This window comes from Phycodurus eques, chromosome 13, assembly GCF_024500275.1.
Source record: "Phycodurus eques isolate BA_2022a chromosome 13, UOR_Pequ_1.1, whole genome shotgun sequence".
In the NCBI taxonomy this organism is placed as follows: domain Eukaryota; kingdom Metazoa; phylum Chordata; class Actinopteri; order Syngnathiformes; family Syngnathidae; genus Phycodurus; species Phycodurus eques.
Genome location: NC_084537.1, coordinates 20638261 through 20662603, shown reverse-complemented (window position 1 = coordinate 20662603; position 24343 = coordinate 20638261). Strand labels below are relative to the sequence as shown.

Genomic DNA, 24343 nt, shown 5'->3' with positions numbered 1-24343 from the left:
TCCAGCCGCTCCGCTTCCTGCCGATATGCAGACTCGTCACCGTGCTTGATGCGGCCGATGACAGTGGTGTCATCTGCAAACTTCAGGAGTATGACAGCCGGGTGCGCTTAGGTGCAGTCGTTGGTGCAGAGAGAGAAGAGCAGCGGAGACAGTGTCAGACAGTGAGGGGAAATAAAGTGTATGTTTTTTTTTTATACAGTGTATGTAAACATCTATCAAATGCCAGGTGACACGACGGGGTGCTTTGGCGAAATTGATGGTTGCTCTGTTAACAGGCAAACCCGAATTTGGGACAAATGGCATCCTTACTAATGATTTAATAGCAGTTTGGTAGCTACATGTCATGTTAAACTACCACTGATCATGAGGGAATGAAATGTTGGCTGTCTGGCGCCCTCTTTAGGAGTCTCAGTATGGTGATAATTCATGAAATAAAGAAATAAAAGTCCCTTTTGCACGGGCTTCCTATATACATTTGTACATATTGACAAGGTACTGCAAGTAAGCTGTATTTTACTCCATGAGCATGCACATTTTGGAAATAGAATGAGGCAATGTGAGACTTAATGGCATAATTAACGATCTCTTAAGTGAGCTCTTCAAATGAGCCCTGATGGCCTTGGCAGTCCTCAGAGTGGTTGATGGAAAGGTAATAACAAGCAATTCAGAATGGAAGGCTCATTCATTTACAGCACAACAGTTCACTGTCAAGAGTGGAGGCTTCAAGCAGAACAGAAAATAACACTGGATTGATTTAAAAAAAAAAAAAAATTGTCATAACGATTGTTGCACTTTCAGAGTTGATTTCCCGTGAGGATTGAAAATAAAACGATCAATCGCATAGAAAACGAGCAGGCGGATAAACGTCAAGAAGTCGTCGAGTCGTTTCCCCGCTGATAAAGAGAGTCCGAAAGACAACGGGGAGACCTGAGGCGTAGAGACGCCTCATGTAATAGATGCTCTGTTCGCAAGCGGTGGGCAGATCGATCCAAATATCGATCGTATCGATACCAAGTCAGTATCGGTATTGGCACGATACTAGCGTGACGGGATGGATACCGTAGTTTCAGTTTCGCTCTCGTATGCGCTGCTGCGGTTTCGTCAAAAAGGCGACAGCCAGGTCGCCGGACTCGTGGCTTCTGTCTCAGCAGGCACACTTTGCTCCTCCTCCCCCCCTCTTGTGTTTCGATGTCGTGCCGTCACATGACTTATCCTTATTATTACAAGGTGCTGTTTTTGTTTTACATGGTTCTAATTTGTAAGTATGCACATCCAAAAAGTAGGCAGGTATAGCAGCTGCACCAGATACATTTCATTCAAATACTGCATTTTTGAGTTGAAACAAAAATCTAGATTTTTTGAAATTTGGATGAAAGTGGCCATATGGTCTTTTTTCTTTTTTACTTTTAATTCATTTACACTTCAGTTCTGTTGGATATATTTTAATGATTAACCATCCAACCCATGAATATTGTCGGTGTACTTAAGACACAAGCATAAAATGTGAGTCATTTAGAAGGGGTGTACCGCACAATGGAAAAGAAAACCCTCCAGCTTTTGTCCCGCAGGCTTTGCATTCATTGCAACCTCCTACGTGATAGATAATTTTATTTATTCATGTCTTTCCTTGCTTGGAGCTTTTTTTTTTTTTTTTTTTTTCAGCACAACCTCGAAACCCCAAATGAAAGTGGTTAAATGTGCTCTGTCTTTTGCTCGTCAAGGTCTCCTAAAGATGCCGCAAGATTGTTTGACCCACTCATTTGTCTTTTTAGGAATCAACAAACAGATTGCTAAAGGGTTTTTGCACCTGTTGTAGCGTTTTTATGTAACCATCAAAATGATGGCTACAGTTTAGAAAAACTTAAATTAAAACAATTTTCTCTTCCATCAGCACAGGCATCACATTCGTAATTATTCGTTTATTAAAATTCCACAACATAACAACACCTTGACTATATACATATAGCCGCTAATATGACAAACAACCACTTTTTAGTAGTAGTTTTAGATCAGTCATTTTTCTTCTTGTCACTTGTTGCAAAGCAGAATTGACTGATCACTGTGACCCATTGGGTCGATGGAAAGAAAATTGCAATTGTTTGAATGACACACTTATGGGCTTTTCGCTATACATGTGGAATATTTAATACCCATAAGAAATAATGGAATGCATTACTCTATTGAACGAATATCCATCCATCCATTTTCTACCGCTTATCCGAGGTCGGGTCCCTGGGGCAGTAGCTTTAGCAGGGTCGCCCAGACTTCCCTCTCCCCAGCCACTTCATCCAGCTCTTCCGGGGGGATCCCGATGCGTTCCCAGGCCAGCCGAAGGACGGAGTCTCTCCAGCATGTCCTGGGTGCCGTTGGGGGTGCACTCCCATGCACCCTCGAGGACCCTGCCGAGGGTGTAGAGCTGGTCCACTGTTTCACGGCCAGGACGAAAACCGCACTGCTCCTCCTGAATCTGAGATTCGACTTCCAGACGGACCCTCCTTTCTAGCACCCCTGAATAGACCTTACCAGTATCAGTAAATACTAGAGGATGACCCCTGATGGGACAGTCGGAAAATAGAAAAGTCGGCGAATACAACAATGGATTCAAGAGGGTGGTACTGAGTTATAAACCTATGTCACTTTGCGGTTCGTTTATCTTGCAGTGTTGGCTATTCTAGTGACTACTACCATGTAAAGTTATACTGTATAATGTGTTTATCTTCATCCAGCAACGCAGTAGTTCTGCCTATATTTTGGCTTTGACAAATGGCAGCTCTTAGCTCAGGTTAGCTGCCATGGCAGGGGTAGAGAAAACTCAGTAGGGTCACAGTAGGGCAGCAGTTCAGAATGGCGTGCTTACTGAGACGTTTTCAGTCACAGAAAGTTGTGTAATTTCACACTTGATGAGTGGGCAGGCACTCGAGTCCCAAAACTGCCATTAACATTTGAAAAGGTTTGGTCTGTAGTTCTTTACACTGGATCAAGACAAAGACAGAACTGCTGCTACAGCAAAGACGGTAAAAGGTTTGCAATTGTGATGCCTTTTTTGATCCATTTCCCCTTGAGGAGCACATTGGATGCGTCACTTTGAAAGCTTGTCTTCGGACTTAGTCACACACAGGCTACCGGTTTTTAACATCTTGAATTATTTTTAAACAAGGTCAAAAATCCGCAAGCGTGTTTTTCTTGTGTGTGATGTACATGAGCTAACTAACACAGCATACCACACACAGAATGATATCAACCAATAATTGCCAGTCTCTTCTCCCATACCGGATGTCTGTCAGCGCTGGCCTGTAGGAGTCTTAACTGTTACCTTATCTGGTAACTAGATTGCGGTTGCAATTTCTTCTCCTTGTTATTTTTATTGTTGGGAATGACTTGTGAGACACAATAGACAAACACTTTTGTACACAACCTGTAGATCCTGTATTTATGTTTTTAACACACCCCGCTCCAGAGGATAATCTTTTCGAGACGTCCGATGATTGAGCATACATTGACCTTAATCGGGAAGGGGGGGGGGGGGGGGGGGGATGCTTAAATTTGGCACGATTGTCCAACTGGCGAGCAGTCAATAATTCAGTCTCTTTAAGATCTTCTTAATTTCAAAATGTCAACCGTGAAACAATGCAAAGTTGCTAAATGGGGTTCCAGATGTGCCAACACTGCCTACTTTGGCAGGAAAACAATTGTGCAAATGATCCCAGTGTCCTTTGCATTACTAACATGGTTTCATTTGGCTTTCAATTTCAAAGCTGTTGGAAAGGACCCGGCTGTTCCATTAACTCGCCCTTCTGGCATTCCCTCAGTTCGCAACATTGCTGTTGCCTTCCTCTGCCGCGACAAACTTGATCTCAGCGTTGGCCGTCCTCGAGGCCATGCTGCTGTCCCTGACCTTGTGCCTGTACAGGAAAGGGAAGGTCTTCCGGAAGGACTTCTGAAAGCTGGCGCCCATAAAGCCGTAAACGATGGGGTTGACGGAGGAGTTGGCGTAGGACATGCAGTTGGCCCACGTCTTGATCTTGTATGTGGCGTACGTGGCCCGGAAGTCAGGGTAAAAAGACTGGAAGAGGACAAAGATCTGGATGGGACCCCAGCACAGGGCAAAGAGCAGGACGATCATCACCACCATCTTGGAAACCTTGCTTCTGATGCTGATGGTTCTCTCAGACAGGAGGTTGACCTGAGGAGGACAAAGCATCAGATTTTTGGAAGACCTAGTCATGGATGTCCTCTCATGTGCTGATACAGGGGGTCCTTGGTTTAAGACAGTCCCAACATATGGCACAGGTTAATGATAGACGAAGGCACGTTCCGATTTAAGTCCAAATTCTGATTACAGAAATGTCGTGTGTGTGTGTTCCGGATTTTGTCCTCCCTCCTGTTTCACACACACCTGCTCCCGTGAGCATCTTCACCACCTGTGCCTCGTTCACCCTAATTGCCCCTTGTATTTAACCTCGTGTCTCATTCCCTCTTGTTGCCAGTTCGTTGTACTTTGTCGTCGCGTTCCAGCATTCCTTGTTTCCACGTCACAGACTCACAGTAAGACTTGACCCTGTTCCGATTATCGACCTTGCCTCTTTGCCTCATGTTTTTGGATACTGTTGTCTTTCTTGGATTGCCTGCCTGTATACAGACCTGTGCCCGTCTATTAAACCTCTCTTTTTGGAAACTGTCCATTTGTTTTGGAGTCGTGCATTTTTGGGTTCTATCCTCTGTTCCGTTCATGACAAGAAATGACCTCGTCATAAACCGAGGACCCTGAGAATGTTGCAATAGTGAAAGCTATTATTGCCATGCGTAACATCACAGGAGATGAAAGCGGCAAAAAACGAGAACATTACACACTACTGCGTTATCATAGCTTAGTAATAGACTACATGTACAACCCCAATTCCAATGAAGTTGGGACGTTGTGTTAAACATAAATAAAAAGAGAATACAATCATTTACAAATCATGTTCAACCTATATTTAATTGAATACACTACAAAGACAATATATTCAATGTTCAAACTGATCAACTTTATTGTTTTTCGCAAATAATCATTAACTTAGAATTTTATGGCTGCAGCGCGTTCCAAAAAAGCTGGGACAGGTGGCAAAAAAGACTGAGAAAGTTGAGGAATGCTCATCAAACACCTGTTTGGAACATCCAGGTGAACAGGCTAATTGGGAACAGGTGGGTGCCACGATTGGGTATAAAATGAGCTTCCCTGAATAGCTCAGTCATTCACAAGCAAAAGAGAGGTTCACCTCTTTGTAAACAAGTGCGTGAAAAAATAGTCGAACAGTTTAAGGACAATGTTCCTCAACGTACAATTGCAAGGAATTTAGGGATTTCATCATCTACGGTCCATAATATCATCAAAAGGTTCAGAGAATCTGGAGAAATCACTGCACGTAAGCGGCGAGGCGGAAAACCAACATTGAATGCCCGTGAACTTCGATCCCTCAGGCGGCACTGCATCAAAAACCGACATCAACGTGTAAATGATATCACCACATGGGCTCAGGAACACTTGAGAAAACCCATGTCAGTATATGCAGTTCGGCGCGACATCCGGAAGTGGAACTTGAAACTCTACTATGCAAAGCAAAAGCGCTTTATCAACAACACCCAGAAACGCCGCCGGCTTCTCTGGGCCCGAGCTCATCTAAGATGGACTGATGCAAAGTGGAAAAGTGTTCTGTGGTCCGACGAGTCCACACTTCAAATTGTTTTTGGAAATTGTGGACGTCGTGTCCTCCGGGCCGAAGAGGGAAAGAACCATCTGGACTGTTATGGACGCAAAGTTCAAAAGCCAGGATCTGTGATGGTATGGGACTGTGTTAGTGCCAATGGCATGGGTAACTTACACTGAAAGGTACATACAGGTTTTGGAGAAACATATGCTGTCATCCAAGCAACTTCTTTTTCATGGTCTTTTTCCCTGCTTATTTCAGCAAGACAATGCCAAACCACATTCTGCACGTGTTACAACAGCGTGGCTTCGTAGTAAAAGAGTGCGGGTACTAGACTGGCCTGCCTACAGTCCAGACCTGTCTCCCATTGATGTGTGGCGCATTATGAAGCGTAAAATACGACAACGGAGACCCCGGACTGTTGAACAGCTGAAGCTGTACATCAAGCAAGAATGGGAAAGAATTCCACCTCCAAAGCTTCAACAATTAGTGACCTCAGTTCCCAAACGTTTATTGAATGTTGTTAAAAGAAAAGGTGATGTAACACAGTGGTAAACATGACCCTGTCCCAGCTTTTTTGGAACGTGTTGCAGCCATAAAATTAAAAGTTAATGTTTATTTGCTAAAAACAATTGAGTTTACCATTTTGAACATTAAATATCTTGTCTTTGTAGTGTATTCAATTAAATAGAGGTTGAACATGATTTGCAAATCATTGTATTCTGTTTTTATTTATGTTTAACAGAATGTCCCAACTTCATTGGGTTACATTGCTACCATTGGAATGGAACTACACCAAGTCGTGAACCAAGGATCTCCTGTTCTGCATTCTGGAATCGTGACAATGTTACCGTTGCGATACATAGCCCAGAGATAACCAAGAAGAGTCCGGTTTCCTCAATTACATTTTTGTGCATTACCGTAATCTGGTTGACTGAGAATCTACACAGACATGTGCCAGAGACCAGGTCTATACCTGGTAGTTGTTGTCTCCCGGCTCCACTGTAGGTCGGCCAACCCTCTTTACCATCAGACTATAGCAAAAGGAAATGGTGAGGACGGGCAGCAAGTAGGCGGCGATGAACTGGTAAAGGATGAAGGCCCTCTCGTGAGTCTTGGATGGGAACCTCTCCATGCAGTACTGCCTAGGACCATACCAGTACCCCTCCTCGATGCGCTGGTACATGAGGATCGGTGTGGACAGGATAACAGAGCCTGAACATCCACAGAAGACAGAATGCTGTTGAGTTTTCATCGTTATACGCACAGTCTAATGCTGAAGGGTTTTAAGTCAAGGCGGACCAATCCAAATGCAGACGCTGACAATCATGGCCATCCTGGGCGTGCGGTGGCGGAGGGATTTCAGGGGGTACACCGTTATGTAACAGCGGTCACCGCTCATTGCAGTCAGAGTGATGCAGGTGGCTTGGACGGTCACCTAAAACACAGACGGCATACTCATAGAAAATTCAAAGCTCTTGAAAGTCACGTTCCGTCATCGCACAGTTTTCGTGAAATATCTGTATTCAGTTGAAGGTTATCCAAGACATGCCCCGTGACATCAGCAAGTCTCAAGTCACTCCACAAGTGTGTGTTTTGCTTGTTCTTTGGCTTTTTTTGTTTGGTTTGTGATGCTGCCACAGAAGGGGAACGGTGATGACAAAGAGGAAAAGCACGATGGTCACGATCGAGCCAGAAATGTGACTTATGACAAAGAAACTAATTCAATATCAAATACTGAAATGAAGGTTTACTAAAGCAAGTGGCTGGTGAGGCACGGCGTTAAAACTGCTGAAGCAGCACGGCGTTAATTAGTTTGACTTCAAAACGTAGACTAATTTGTACAGACCAATCAAAAAAAGTCCAGATAAAAAGTTTAAATTCAAGGTTGCAATGTAAAAAAATGGATAAAAAGCCAAGGGGGTGAATACTTTAGCAAGGTACTGTGTTCCACTGATGCCCTGCTCTGAAAAGTACACCCAAGCCGTAGCTGCGGGGAATCTGGGGTACAAAAATGGATGGATGTTTATAATTACAATCACAGAACCACAATTTTGGTTCTGGAATTATTGGTGGATGTGCTCTATGTGGTAAAGAGGAAAGCAGATTTTTACTCTAGATACATCTCCTTTTTAATCGGACATCTCTGTAGTTGTAAAAACAGGAATAACGTTCCGCACGCATTGCTATATTAACAGGAACGTTTTCTCGAACATTGGAGGAAGTGCATCGTGCGCTTCCCAAAAAAGATAGTATTATTATTACGGTATTAATAGTGTATTGGCATTCAAAAACTCCCCGTCCAACCTGTAGGTTAAATTAATAATTAATATAGAGAAGCCAATATGTTAATGTTCTTTTAGTTATCAAACTCATTTTTGTCACGCGGCACATTGCGGTTATGACTTCCCTCGGAGGGCCGTTCTGACTGTGAACCCATATAAATGAATTATCATCTCATATCGTTGCAAATACACATCAAATTGATGGATAACTAGATTTGAAATCAGAAACTAATACAATCATGTTTTTCAACTACTTGTATTAATACATTTCTTTGAAAAGGGGTATTGGCAACAAAAATTGCAATTTCTCACCGTTATTATAAGTGAAGACAATTTTAAATTTTGATATTCGCAAGAAACGTGAAGTCGACGCACATGATTTGCTTTCGTGGGCCACATAAAATGATGTGGCGGGGCAGATCTGGCCCGCGGGCCACCACTTTGACACCTGTGTTCTACAAGATGACTTTAACTGCTACCAAAGTTATTTTTCTGTGAAGATACAAGTACCTTTACTCAAGTATCGCTTTCAGGTTCTTTATACAATCTCCCTTCACAGAGAAATGTACTCGTAGTCTTTTGAAACAGAATACATGTGTTTTGATCAACTTCATTCAAACCGCCACGGTTTGTTACTTAAAAGAAAAAGAAGAAGAAGCAGCAGCAGGGCTTGATTTATAACACCACTGGAATAAATAAAAAGTATTTCATGATTTATTGGGATTGATCACATGCCTTTTGAAGTCTGTCCACATTCGGCTACATGGACATTCTCCAATGTACAGTTCAACCGCATGCTACATTCATATGTGGACTGTGTGTGCATACAGTGGGTATTTACTATAATTTTGGGGAAAGTTAAGTAACAAATAATAATAACAATAATAATCATAATCTGTGCTTAACCTATTTTATAACTTTTAAATGTAGAGCAGGTCACATTGACCCAAGAAGAACAAACGAACACAGCAGGAGGGTGGAAGCAAAATCGTTTTCACTCAAATCAGCGCCCATCAGAGTAATTGTCACAGTTTCGATGAGGACAATAGACATGCCATCCTTTCAACCATCACATGCCGCCAAATAGAAGGCAATTAAGCTTATGAACGATAGGCTTTTCGATGCTTAGGAGGAGAGAAGAATATAGAAAGTGTTTCATCAGACGCAGACAAGACGGACAGTCCCTTCTGCAAAAATAAATGGTAAGAAATATGAAAAATGCATGAATTACTGCACTGGCTACTGTGTCTCAAATTGTGCAAAAAGCTTCCCTGTTCTTTTGGGACATTAGAAAACACATAAAAAAGCTTGAACTCCAAATGGGTTATTAAAACCAAAAGCCTCATGGGGTTGGGACATGAAAAATGTTGTCTTCTTCTGAAGCGTTTTACAGATAATTATCCACTCCATCCATCTCAACTGTAATCAGGAAGGAGCTGGAAACTGGTTTAAATGAAGCAGCTTGTGACTAAAGTATACACCCCGCCTAAAAAAACACAAAAACAAAAAAAAGAGGGGGGAGGGCAATTTATTTGAGAGGGCAATCATCGGCACACCTCGGTTTGGATTCTTGTTCAACCTTTTGGACTACCTGGAAATTTGAGGACTCATTCATCATTTTTCCCATTTCAACGGCACAAAACAAGGTTTGATTGTGTGAGTTTGGTGTGGAAGTACTTGACCGGCAGCTACAGAGTCCTCCACCAAAAAAAAATGTCATGACCATCAGTGAAGTATAGTTGTTGCGCTAATGCTTCAAACAGAACATGGACTCTGTGATGGATTCCGGAAAGCAAAGCGCGCACTGCCTGGCTATGTTTTGTGTGCACAATGCTAAAAGGAGGCTTTTAGTCTTTATTGCACATTGCTCTGCAAAAGCTTTGTGCGTCCACATAAAAAGCAGAGAGACGCATTATATTTGACCAGAACACAAAGTCTTTGTTGTGGTTTGTTCGTAATTTGTGTCTGTGAGTCTTTTACCTGCTGCAGGAAGGCCACAAATTTGCACATGAAGTTGCCAAAGATCCAGCCGGGCAAAGGGTAGAGGGTGGCCGTGAAGGGGACGCAACACACCAGGAAGATGATGTCAGTGGCGGCCAGGTTTGCTGCATGTGGGGGTGAGATGACACAAAGCATGCGCAGTGTTACGGATTTAACGGGAATTTAGTGTTAAACATTTACATAAAGTCAGTGGCGGTCCAAGCTTGAATGGCGCCCAGTGCGAAACCCCCTTCAGCGCCCCACCACCACCAACGCGGCCATGACACTTCAGCCAGTTTTGACCGACAACGAGCTCACCTTAGCGCCTCCTCTTAGATCTTAGAACAACGAAGATGTCATACTTCCTTCACATCGATCACTTCAATGTTTATTAGGAAAAGCCTTGAAGACCCCTCATAATGTCTCCAGAAACGGCAATGATTTACAGTACATGGCATGATGCCAATGGAAAATCATTTCACACTGCATTTTTGTAATTTTATGGGAGGGTGCATTGCTAAATCCCCCCGAAATGCCACCCTGTGCAGCCGCACATATTGCACATACCAGAAAAAGCCGCTGGATCAAACGAATAGTTAATAGTAATGTAATAATGAAAATATACTGTATTTATTTTAAAATTATGGTTGAACTAGTATGAATTCATTTGTGAGATTTATTCAAATTTCAAACTATGCATGCTAATAGAAGGTAATGAAAATGATCAGCGTAACTTTAATTTTTTCTTAATTTTTTTTATTGAGCAGGAGAGGGATTTGTTTTAATTATGAATAACAACACATATCTTAAGTATCCTAAATTTAAAGAAATTAAGGAAAATTACTGATGATGATGAAGTATTACAACTTTGCATGTTATTATGTATTATTTATCATTTGATTTACATTTTAAAACGTTATTTACATTTTGCACAACAGGGATATTTGAAAAGTATGGATGAGAAATACAATTTAAATTATTCAAAAAAATAGGAATTAATCAAAATACCCAGTGAGAATTTCATTTACTTTATTTATAATTTGTGTAGGCGTGTGCGTGTGCGTGTGCGTCTGTGTGTAGAGTGATGCGAGTCTTGCGTCAAATTCCCTGACACCGCAGAGATACTATCCCGTCTTGGAGGTTTTTTGCTCCCACTGTCAATTTCGTGTTCTATTTTCTATTTCTTATTCAACCTTTTTTTTTTTTTTTTGTTCAGTCATTTGCTGCTGTCTGAAGGCTTTTCTTTGTGTGCATTGCCGGGCCCTTCGTTCTTGTTCTTTTTTGTTTCTTTGAAGATTTGTTCCATCACAAATTGGAAGCAGCACAGTTTAACCAGTCAACGTAGGATGGACGGCTCAATTGTTAGGAGCCTAACAAAAAATATTGCACACAGAAATTTTTTTTTTAAATATTAACTTTTTAAAAGAATTATGACAAATTCTAGAAATTGATTAAAACTATCATGGACAATTGTATTTCTCTTTATATTTATATGATTAAAAAATGTTGATGAAAATGGCCAATCATTTTATTGCCATTTGTACATATTTTAAAATGTTGCACAATAGGGATATAAAATACTCATAACAAATATTTTTAATGATACTAAATAACAGGAATAAATAATACTAATTAACATCCACTGAAAAAAAATGTTTTATGCTAATTAATAGGAGTTAAGAAGAAATACTGGTGAGAATTGGATTTTTTTTATAGTAGCTTTTTAAAAATTGTGATTAATAAACATATTTTCAAACTCATTGAACATAATTTGAAAACTAATCATTCAAGTGAATAATTATTCATTCCTTCATTCATCTTCCGTTCCGCTTATCCTCACTCGGGTCACGGGTGTGCTCTTCGGGCGAGAGGCGGGGTACACCCTGAACTGGTCGCCAGCCAATCGCAGCGTTAATAATTAATATGATCAAAATTACAGTCAAAAGTTAATCATGTAAGAATGGCTGTCAATATTTTTTATGATCAATTTTAATTTATCGTTATGGCCATCAATGTTTTCGTGTGCTATTTTAACTGATAATGAAAAAAACTGCACCCAGTCAAACATTGACAGCCATGGGTTATAGTTATCGTGTCATATCTAACTTATCGTATGGCTTCCCATGTCTTTGCTATTTCAAATTATCGTTACGCAATGAAAATATTTGCACACACAAAAAAATTCACGTAATGATAAATAGAAATTCCTTCTCCATTTTACCTATTGTCACAGCGTTCAATGTTTTTCCGTGTGCAATATTAACTTATCGTTATGGCCGTCAATGTTTTTCCGTAATGATAAGTTAAAATAGTTTATCTGTTGACACTTTAAACTTGTCGTTACAGCTGTGAGTGCGGAATTTGACGTTACCTTTACGTAATAAAAATATTGCATCGACAGCCGTAACTTATCGTTCGGTGTGCAATTTGAACCGATCATTGGAGTACAGGTGTCAAATGCTATCGTCCATTTGTTCGAGAACAGCGGATCTAATCACCAAAAGTAGTCACACAGTGCAGAGGTAGCGCAGATGGTGTGCCAGCTGCTAATCTAATGTTTGCTGAATATTGAATTGTTTCTCGACCAGGGGCTCCGGGGTAATATAATGGTAATCAAATTCATGTCACATACAGCCTGCCAACACAGACCTCCTGCAGGGAGATGGGAGATGTAAATGTAAAACCTTCATTGCATCGCCGGTGAGATCGTGGACAGACGAGCTATGTTAATTAGCATTATGGGCCCCAGAAAGAGCACTCTGCAAAATGTGTATTTTAGATTTTGCCTCTATAATTTGTATTTTAAATGCATTTGTACTCTACGTGTAAATTTCCTATGCACAGCTGTGTGCTAAGTGGAGAGATGGAGAGCAAGACAGTTTCCTTTGCTGTCATCGACACTGTTACAATTCGTCGCTTGAATAAATAAGCGCAGCATTTTAAAACAGGTGGTGCAGCTGTGACCGATAGCGCTATGTGTTGCGGTAGACGTCAGTAAATGTATTGCCTCCATTTTGGTGCCAAGGGACTGTGTTGAAATGAGTTGAGGGGCTTCGTTAAGACAAAAGTAGTGCTTTGCCGACATCTTGTTGTATCTTGGTGCCAAGGAACTGTGTTGAAGTGAGTTGAGTAGCTTCATTTAGACAAAAGCAGTGCTTTGTCGACATCTTGTTGTATCTTGGTGCCAAGGAACTGTGTTGAAGTGAGTTGAGTAGCTTCATTTAGACAAAAGCAGTGCTGTGCCAACATCTTGTGGTATTTTGGTGCCAAGGAAGTATGTTGAAGTGAGTTGAAGAGCTTCATTGAGACAAAAGTAGTGCTTTGCGGACATCTTGTAGCATCTTGGTGCCAAGGAGCCCTGTTGAAGTGAGTTCAAGTGCTTCATTTAGACAAAAGTAGTGCTTTGCCGACATCTTGTGGTATCTTGATGCCAAAGAACAGTGTTGAAGTGAGTGCAGGCGCTTCATTCAGACAAAAGTAGTGCTTGGCCAACATCTTGTAACAGCTTGGTGCCAGTGAACTGTGTTAAAGTGAGTTGAGGAGCTTCATTAGGACAAAGGTAGTGCTTTGCCACCATCTTGTGGCATCTCAATGCAATTATTAACCAATTTAGGGGAGATTTACTGTATTTTCAATGAAGTATCATTTTCTATTTACATGGAGGGAGAAAAAAAATTAAAGGCCTTATGTCGAGAAGAAATATTACACTCTGCCTTCCAGAAATTAAAACTGAACACTACATGGGGAAATACTTTTATATATATTTTTAAACCCAGCATTAGCACGCAGAGAACAGAAGCCCCGGCCTCACATAATTATGCCATTTGATGCCCATCCACTGAGAGTTAATTAGATTCTATGTGTCCTTGCATCCTTCCTCCTTGAGTAAGCGAGAGTTTGTGTGTGTGTGTGTGTGTGTGTGTGTGCGTATGCGTGTTTTCGCTCACCTATGTAAAAGTTGGTGGCCGTCCTCATCTGCCTGTGCTTGGAGATGACGTAGATCACCACAGAGTTGCCTACCAGGCCCACCAGCATGATGAGGGAGAAGAAGAGGGGTACCAGCCAGGCGTCGGTGAGGAAGGGGTGCTGCTCGCCCTCCTCCTCCGTCGCCACATCCCAACGTTGCTTCCCCCCGTCGTAGTCGCGGATCCCCCGCGAGAAGTTCGCCTCGGAGCTGTTCATCCACAAGCTCGGCTCCGTGGAGTTCCTCTCTGAGGAAAAGGAGGGGTGCATTATCGGGATTAAAAAGATGGAGAAAAGTGGAGGGGGTGGAGGATGGTAATCAAAAAGCAGCGAGGAGGAGAGATGCCGAGACAGTGACGGGACAGAAATCCCATTCAAATAGCAGAGAGGAGCTCATTTTAATAAAACGCAAGCTCAACTCCATTCCGTTGGAATCACAGCTTCTTTTGTTGCTCGGTCCATTTCTGCAACTCACGAAAGTTAGTACTTGATCAAAAGTGCGGTTGGAAAAAGAAACAAGAGAGGGGGGAAGGAATCGGGCGTCATCGCCATTGGACAGCTGCAGAGTGGGAGCATCCTCAGCCGTACTGAGGCAAAGGCGGTCCTGCTTGTGGCTTTATATATAGTGGGAGCAAAGGAGGCACACGCACACACACACACACACAGAATGAGATTGAATGCACGTGTTGCAGTATTGCGGGATAAATTGCCAATGGTGGGGTCTCCTAGCAACGGTATCTCTCATTCCATCTGTGTGCAACAATTCATCCATATAGAAACACTTTGTCGTAAGAGTATGACAAAAAAACATCGTACTGACTCAGCCATACTAACAATAATTCTAAAAAATAATAACGAGAAGATGAAAAAACAATAAGAAAAACATTCACATATGCTAGGAAAGAAATATAATAGCATTGTCTTTAATGTATAAGATAACATGGCACCCAATTCAAAACGTAAAATGAAATTTCAAATAAGATGTAATTGAAAATACAAAATTGAAAAACGTAATAGATACGTTCTCTACTTTGTGACACCCCGCTGAAGGTCACGGGCGCTTAGTTTTTGCCTAATTGCCTAATGGGCAAGCCAGCTCTGGAAATTACACACTGAAAAGAAATTTAATGAATGAATTTACTTACTTAATTATGTACACTGGCTGCATATGAAAATGTGTTAAACTAACATATTATTTGGTAATTTTTTAGGAAATTACGTCAATTAACCACATTTCTCATTGCCAGCCCTCCCAGTTAAGGTGGATATTTGACTTCGATAGGTGCCAGTGGCAGTGAATTTTATCATGTGCAACTGAGAATTAAGTACTTTTTTTTCCAGTCTATATGCTTTTTTTTTTCGTTTCAATTTTGCACTCCCAAAAATGACAAGCAGGGACTCTTGAATAGTGCAAAAGCCAACGTTCATTGTTCAAAGTGCTGGTTGCCATTTGGAATTTTGTGTATTCTTTTTTTTTTTTTTTTAATTTTAACATTGTCGAGGCACTCATTACAACTGAATTTGTTTTTATTAATAATTATGATAAATACCTGTATTAGTAAATGTATGTTTTTAAATGTATCTCCTCCCAAAATGATGAACAGAGATTAGAGCAGGGAAGAGAGCAACACTATGTTTCTTTTTTATTTATCACTATGGCCACTGCTATTTAGATTAATCACTGCCAGCCTTCCCAGTTAACATGGATATTTGACTTCTAAAGCCGTCAATGGCAGTGAATGTGTTAATGGTTTTTTAAAATTATTATTTTGCTCCCCCCAACAATAACAACAGGAACTCTTAAATAAGTACATATAATGTTGTTGTTGTTGGGGGGGGGGGTTATATTTTTGTGTGGCTAAGTCAGTGTCGTGGGTAGGCCACATATATTTTTTTCAATATTGGTTACATAAACTGAGCTTTTGTTCCAATATTTCTGTGTGCGTGTCAAGTGAGAAGTGGCTATGTCAAACGTTTTTTCAAAAGAATGATACAATGAATACATACATTGAGTGATACAATGCTCAACTTGTAATAAAAAGGCCATTTTCATTGGGAACGCTGGAGTGGCAACTATCAATTGTAGACCAGATAATTGAGGACAAAGTGGAGCCTCTTGTTCTATCAGGCTGGAGTTTCCACAAGCGGCTACCAATGAAGTACTTGTGCATTATTTTTTTGACAGGCGGGAACAGAGAATACTTTATTGCCTTAAATTATGTAGCTTTGGATTCGGGTTACATAAATCGAGGACAGGAACAGCTCATTCTTGTCTAGAGTAAACGTCACTTTGATGAAATGTTTTTGCTTCGCTTTGGAGTGTTTAGTATGCACATACAATTTCAATTCTGCCTTTACAAAGATGATAATGTATACTTGTGATGGAGGTCTGAGAGGAATTAATGTAAGAATATGATCAATGTCAACATACTGGTTGTTTCTAATATTTTCGTGACCTTATTTAGCAGCAAGAAGAAAAAATATTTTTAAGAAGTAAAATCCTGAGATAGAAGTTGTGAATCGGAATATATAGTATGACTTTCTTTTTGAGAAAATCATCTAATGACTTTATTCTTGTGACTGAAGTGGAATTTCTGAAAAGCAGAAATAATGACTTTTGTCTTTGTTTAAAAAATATGATTATTTTCATAACATTCTGACTTTTTTTCTTGAAGAAATACAACTTTGTAACATTGATGGATTTATTCTTGTAACATTAGCACTATTTTCTTAAGATTATAACTTTTTATTGAAAGACTGAGTGTATTTTTGTGACATGACAACTATGGGTGAAACATTTTGGCTTTTTTCTTGCAAAAATATGATTGAACTCTCATAATTTCATTTTACCCGTGCCTTAGTCTAGAGAACCCATTAGTATTCTGAGGATGGAGGCAGTGAACTTCAAGTTCCATCAGCAGATGACACAGCGGAAGCGGCAGAGAGGGAATAAGCAGGTATATGTAGACGGAAGAAGCAATAGGATGGTAAGCGGGGGTAAAAAAAATAAAATAATAAAATTTAAAAGGGAAACGCGCTGGCAGTGAGAGCTGAGAGCACTGATGAGTTACTCGGTGTGAAAGTGGTTGACTTTTAGAGTTGACTCTTTGGCCTTTGCGTGGTGTGGGCATAACAGCTGAATACAGATGCAGGTCGAGTTTTTCATCAAAGCGTACTTTTCCTGATGCTTTTTGTAGTGTCAAGGGAGAAGAAAGTCAATATTTATAAACGTCCAACCAACACTGACTGCAAGACCTTCTGCTATTTGATTTGGTCAAGCCTACCGGTACATAAGTACACTCTCAATGAGTTTCTTGGCACAAAATGATCTGAATTTATCATACAGTATCTGTCTTGGCAAACACTGTGGAGCTAAATGCTAAGAAAGAGTCAAGAGTTTTACCAGAGGGGAACGTGGAGGTGACATCCATCAAGTGAGCAGAAATGTCTCTCCAAATCGATCACAGTTTTTTTGGGTGCACACTTACTGCTATTTTTTTTGTAGGTTTTTTTGGTTACTTATATAATTTGTCATTTGATATTTTTGTTTACACAGTAAGTATTCATTGTGTTTCTGTCGTTTTATTGAAGCAGGAAAAAAATATTTAAAAAGTGAGAAATATTACCAGTATACTGGTATATCTCCAACTGAGAATCTGATGTTATCAAAGTCAAAGTCTTCACTTGGTCCTTTGGGCGACTGTCCATTTGGAAAAAACAAGTCTTTGCCTGTCTCCAGCAGCTCAGCCATAGTCACTGATTTGTCAAGCGACAAGTGGCCGTGTTCCACTTCCACATCTTGCTCTGATTTGGTGATACAAGCCATTCTGAAAGTGGAACCATCCCATTTCAACACGCCGTGTGACTTTGATGCCACCTTTATGTCTAACAGAGTGTGCGGTGCCTCTGTCGGCAGTAGCTTTCCATTCGTTCCCTAATAATTCTCTGATAAAAAAAAAATTCATAAAAAAATCGTTCTCTGATAATTTGCATGAGCGTGTACTTAACAGTCTCAATTCCTCCCGCGTTTTCGTTTGTCAGGGTTCTCCGACGACAAAATGCGCTGAGTGCAAGTCGGTCTCCCTATCTTACGAAATACTGTCCTAACTCCTCATCTGTCATAACACATATGACGTTACTATCGATCTGTATGAAGAAAAGCAAGGACTGCAGCCCTATGAGGGTCACAAGCCAGTGCAAACTGTAGGCCGGTCCCAAGACCGGATAAATGCAGAGGGTTGCGTCAGGAAGGGCATCCGGCTTAAAACTTTGCCAAACAAATATGAGCGTTCATCCAAAGAATTCCATACCGGATCGGTCGTGGCCCGGGTTAACAACGTCCGCCACCGGCGCCGTCAACCTGCAGGGCGCCGTTGGAAATTCAGCTACTGTGGGTCGAAGTCGAAGAAGAAGAAGAGGTGGAAAGTGGGTTGTGTGAGTGTGGCTAGACAGCATAGGATGGTGGTGTGTTGACTCTGGTGGTGGGGAGGAAGATTATGAAGACAGAGGCAGAGAAGAGAATCATGTGGTGGAAGCTGAGACAGGACGAATGTTGTGCAGCTTTTTGGGAAGAGGTGAGACAGGCTCTCGGTGGACGGGAGTAGCTTCCAGAAGACTGGACCACGGCAGCCAAGGTGATCAGAGAGGCAGGCAGGAGAGTACTTGGTGTATATTCTGGCAGGAAAGGAGAGAAGGAGACTTGGTGGTGGGACCTCACAGTACAGGAAATCATACAAGGAAAAAGGTTAGCGAAGAAGAAGTGGGACACTGAGAGGACCGAGGAGAAGCGAAGGAAATACATTGAGATGCGACACAGGGCAAAGGTAGAGGTGGCAAAGGCCAAACAAGAGGCATATGATGACATGTATGGCAGGTTGGACACTAAAGAGGGAGAAAAGGATCTATACAGGCTGGCCAGACAGAGGGATAGAGATGGGAAGGATGTACAGCAGGTTAGGGTGATTAAGGATAGAGATGGAAATATGTTGACTGGTGCCAGCAGTGTGCTAGCTAGATGGAAAGAATACTTCGAGGAGTTGATGAATGAGGAAAATGAGAGCGAAGGGAGAGTAGAAGAGAAGGTATATTCCTTGTTTGAGGAAAGAGAGCAAGTCCTCCTCTGTTGCCATTCTCTCAGCTGACATGCGCTGGAAGCAAGTTGTAAATAAGCTACTGTACGGCTACCCGAACGCAGGAAGCTACCGCTAGCAGGTAAATGAGCTACCACTCACAAGTAGACGTTTCTCATTGTAACGAGAAAGTTTCTCATTGTAACGAGAAAGTTTCTCATTCTAACGAGAAAGTTTCTCATTGTAACGAGAAAGTTTCTCATTCTAACGAGAAACTTACTCATTGTAACAAGAAACTTTCTCATTACAATGAGAAACTAAGTATTTTATTTATTTATTTTTTCCATGTCCCTTTGGGGGCTCTGTCCGTATTCTTGCAATGGGCTCCGTTTTCTTGCAATCTACCAACTATGTAAATTTCTTTGCAATTTTTCCTTATTTTAACATGTTACTATGATTAACAGGATTGTGATTAAACTAAATCAACTTTTCATCTGTCAATTATTTAGAATAAGGTATTTTTGTATAATTTATTACTAATGTAGTGTATTAATGTAGTCGCAGTATTTTAACAGTCTCATCCGCACCTATATTTTAGATGAAGCCGTTTCTGTGTGCCCAGGTTTCATTTCAAGGTTGAGCGGTTACATACATTATTGAGTAGGCAGTCACCACGCACTTGATGAAACGATGCTGTGAGGCAAATTTTAAAACGCTATGTATGAAGTATGAGTGTTTGTCTCATTTGTAACTTTTACACAGCTGACATGAAAGACAAGGATGCTTTATAATATACAATATTTAATAGTATCCATCTATTTTCTAGACCACATATCCTGTTAAGGATCGTGGCGAGATGGAGCCTATACCAGCCAGCTGGGGATTGTACCACTAACCATCACTGATTGGTGACTTTGTATAATACTAATATAATTTAAAATAAGATTGAAATGCCGCCTTCTTGAGAAGTGTCTTTGTTTCGGTTGTTGTTTGGCTTTATTAACTCTAAAGTGCTATGAGTACCGGTAACAGCTAGCATAGCATAACAGCAGTGCAGCGAACAAAAGCGCAGAAAGCCAATAAAACAATAACTGATAATAAACAATTTTCACTCAAATCTGGGAGTTAAAATGTTCTTTTATGCCCCTTACGTATGTTTAAAATGAACAAAAACAAACCATTTTGTCCCTTTGAAAGGGGAATAGGCTCCCTCTTGTGGCTTTTTGAATAAACCTGTGTACTAGTTGACAATCTTTGTTAGTACATTTTATGCTAAACTAATGTTGCTAGCTAGTGTAGTTGGTGTAAACCATTCACCCTTGCCATTTTTTTTTTATTAGTTTTCCGAATGAATGTGTTCAATTTTGTGGCCGCTTGAACCAGCGGGTGTAGGCTGCCTGCTGACCATCTTGGTGTATACATTTTATTCTAAGCTAACATTGCTAGCTAGTGCGGTTGTTGTAATCCACCACCCGTAGTAAAGTCTTGCGACTTTGCCTGGTGAATATGCTCAGTTTTGTGACTATTTGAACCAGCTTGCGTATTTGCTGACCAGCTTTTCGTTTACATTTTATGCTAAGCTAACATTGCTAGCTAGCGTGGGTGGTGTGTTGTAGAAAGAAAAAAAATCCACAAAACGCCAAAGAAAAGATTGAAAACATGCTCACAGTTAACAGACAACAAAAGAGACCTAGCTTGTATAGCGTCATAGTTTATATACATTTTACACTAATCTAACGTAGCTAACTATTGTGGTTATAGTGTAAACCATCAATAATAGTCTACATAGCTTTGTCAAATGTGTGGCTCTATTGCATTCAAATGATTTTAAACATATTGATCAGGATTGATGTGTTATGTTCCATGTGATTTAAGAAGGTTTTTATGTTGAAAGGTGTCGCTCATACTGGGTTCATTGTGCTTGTGCCTTTTGTTATGGTAAGAAAGGGAAATAATAAACAACCGTACGTGACTTTTCAATGTAGTCGTCATCACATCAGGTTCAAATCATTCAAATGAGGTATACACATCATCAGGAACAAACACAAGACAGATAATCAATTGGTTTGAAGTTGATTTCGCCTACTAGTCTGTTGAAGAAAAGACCCCTGTTAATACACAATTAACTTTCCTGCTTTTGTGTTCCTTTTAGTTGATGTTGAGGTGAAATTAATAAAGAAGAACAAAGTGGAAAGGTATGCATATCAAGACCAATACTTCTTGACAAAGAATAGTTGAATGGTTTCACATTGTTACGTGTAGGTAAGCGTTCGTGTGCTCTGTAGAGTCTTAAAAGAGGTTATGCATGATCATTTGAATACGAAATCCTTGCTTTTGGTTTGGTTCGACATCCACGCACATTGTTGTCTGCATGCTAGTGATGGGCAATTCCATAAATGTCCTTACAAATACGTGAACAGATCAAATGGAGGCTAGTATCGCGAATACCGATACTAAAAAAGTAAAGGGAGATTAACAATAGACATTTCAATCCTAAAAAAATGTGTGATAACTACTCTCTCCTAGATTCTCCAGGTCATGGTGATCCACAAAGGTTGAAACAAGGCACTTGGACTTTTTTTGGGTTTGTTTTATGTTAAAGAAGCCATCTATGTTAAACTAGAAAAGCCATCTCTAAACAGAGGAGGAGGTTAAAGACATCACCTATCGTCTGCCTATAGCAATGTCCTGACATTCTTTCCCCCAAAAGATCGCGTCATTCATTGGAAAGAGTGGCTCCAATGAGCTGTTTTGCCACAAGACGAGTGAACGACTGATTGGTATGCAAGATGGTCGTTTCACTAACCGCACTGGGCAATAACAACAATACCCTATCGTTGACCACCCCCAAGGGGACCCCCCCCCTCCACGTGGGATAAAAAGAGAGAGGCACCACACCTAAAATTTAGAACTGAAGAAGTCATTTGGTTTCAAACAAACAGTCCAGATGCCTTGATTCAACCTTTGCGGACTTGCTACAGTTGACTCCACAAGGTTATCTGAAATTGCGGTTGATATTGTGGGCCGGATACTGAAAATGCACCATTTTCATTCATTTTGGCCCAACGCTAATTGAAATTTGCAACACCCATGACTTTACAGCTACCTGGAAGGTGACCCACCATTTCCATTTATTTATTTATTTTTTGTCTGAATACGTCTCCTTGTGAAAAATTCATTAAAAAAATATGTTTTTATATTCAAGGTTGTGCTCGGTCCAAAAACCCAAAACAAATTATCCACCCTGTCAGTGGTGGTATACGTAAGCTTGTCATGTGAACACAAATCTTCAGTCTAACCAAATGACTCAATGTACAGTACATCCAGGGATCCACTTGCGGACAGTGACGCACAAATGAGCAACCCTAACTCACGACAGGCATTGTCATGTTCATATACCCACACACACAAAAAAAAAAAAACACTGACATATGAGCCTTACATCTATCTGAAATATTACGCAATAGCCTGGCAAATAACGTGGCGATGGTGTGCGTGGTAACACTCGTTAATGGGGCTTGATGAAGTTAAATGGAAACATCGGCTTGCCCTCCCTTGCCTGTGTTGTTAGTCTTAAGAGGGTTACGGCGTCACAGCAAGAGGGGACATTTGTATTTATGCTGTGTTCCTTTGGTTAATGGAAAAGTTTGAATGCGGCATGCTTTGTATTCATGATCAAAGGCATGTGTCACTCACATGGACTTTTGCAGGTTGAAAATGCCGTTTTGCTTTTTATTTTATTGGTTTACTTTGAATGGGTACACATTGTACAGTTAGGGTCTAATCTAGGGCAGGATTAGGATTAGGGGCTGGGGTTGGGTTAACTGTTATGCTAAGGATCAACGTTAGGGTTTAGGGTTAGGTAAAAGGATGAAGGTGCACGTGCGTTCCCCTACCCCAGTCTTCCTATAAATAGAAGGGAGAAAAACAAGAAATAGTAAAACAGGACACACATTTTTACGCTTTTTCCTTGGAACAATTAAATAATTGTTTCCATGAAGGAAGCACAAGGGCCCAGATTACTACTGATTGTTTTATGTGTTACAATTTAACACAATGCTTTTAGGCAACCTATAATTACCAAACAATACGATGACCTCAGAAGTTTGTTTCCCATGATGAAGTCAGCATGCTTTGTTTCCATGGAAATGTTTCTCCCTGGCACAGAGGGCATGAGGATGCATGCAGACCAGCAACCTCGAGTACTGCTGTGCTTACAGTCTATATATATATCCATCCATCCATTTTCTGAGCCGCTTCTCCTCACTAGGGTCGCGGGCGTGCTGGAGCCTATCCCAGCTGTCATCGGGCAGGAGGCGGGGTACACCCTGAACTGGTTGCCAGCCAATCACAGGGCACATACAAACAGACAACCATTCGCACTCACAGTCACACCTACGGGCACACTGCATACGTGTAAACAGACAACCTTAGGGAGGCCCTGTTGTGAGAAATGTAGCTTGAATAAGTACATATGAATAGCCAGTGACATTAATGGAGTCACGCAAGATGGACAATTATCGAGTTTAACTCATTCACTGCCAGCCTTCCCAGTGAACATGGATATTTGACTTCTAAAGTCGTCAATGGCAGTGAATGTGTTAAACCTAGTTTCTGTCAGACATGCTAATCAGCTAAGAAAGAAAGCATTTGTTTTCTGTCCAGCATCAAGTCTCTGTAGGGTTGAATAGTACTTCACAGTCCCTAGTGGAATGTGAGTGAATACTAATAACGTAAATGACAACTGGATTTGATTGATTAATAGCTCATGCTCGAGCATGACCAGACAATGAGATTAAATTTTGAGCCCCTATTCAAGTCTGCAGGCTCCGAACCTCTTGAGAATCAAGTCGTGTTTCGGCCTATTCATAACAGGGGGTGAACATTAGCAATGTGATTTATGATTCAATCATAGCAAGGAAGCTAGGTAGCAATACATGGCTTCTAAAAAAAATGTGTGATGAACATTAGCATGTCTGGCTAATGGTAGAAATTCAATGTTTCATCCATAACATATGTTACCATAAAATGCATTTGTCATTTTAAAGTGAAGCTAGTGTAAAACTTTTTGCTGCATCAGCTAAAAAAATAGCTAGCATTACCATTGGGTGGCTAATTAGTGAGTAGTATTGAACATTTTGTCCATATCTTCACAACAATTTTCCAACTACTGTATTAAATGTATTAGTTTGAAAAGAAGTACAACTTCAGCGAGCAAAACAGTAGAAATTGGTATATCTGGCTAATTAACGTGTTTCACAGGTGTCAAACTCAAGGCCCGGGGGCCACATCTGGCCCGCCACTTCATTTTATGTGGCATGCAAAAGCACATTTAATTTTCATCCACTTCTATGTTTCT

At 40.8% G+C, this 24343-nt stretch overlaps 1 protein-coding gene across 1 annotated transcript; it reads right to left on the bottom strand.

The window, feature by feature from the left end:
- Nucleotides 1-2031: 2031 nt before the first annotated feature.
- Nucleotides 2032-17407, bottom strand: kiss1ra (KISS1 receptor a). The gene is made up of 6 exons (XM_061694672.1): nt 17319-17407; nt 13900-14163; nt 9953-10077; nt 6990-7125; nt 6664-6902; nt 2032-4183 (listed from the first exon to the last, which is right to left on the bottom strand). Exons 1-6 carry the CDS (start codon nt 17344-17346, stop codon nt 3806-3808), a joined length of 1170 nt encoding a protein of 389 aa, XP_061550656.1. The 5' UTR covers nt 17347-17407; the 3' UTR covers nt 2032-3805.
- Nucleotides 17408-24343: the final 6936 nt, after the last annotated feature.

What these genes read in the sequence shown, in the direction of transcription:
- kiss1ra (XM_061694672.1), bottom strand. Translation starts at nt 17,346, where the DNA reads ATGGATGTCACCTCCACGTTCCCCTCTG. An exon ending in GGCCACCAACTTTTACATAG is followed by an intron (nt 10,078 to 13,899) that starts GTGAGCGAAAAC and finishes CCCCACATGCAG; the next exon opens with CAAACCTGGCCGCCACTGAC. An exon ending in TTGTGGCCTTCCTGCAGCAG is followed by an intron (nt 7,126 to 9,952) that starts GTAAAAGACTCA and finishes TCTGTGTTTTAG; the next exon opens with GTGACCGTCCAAGCCACCTG.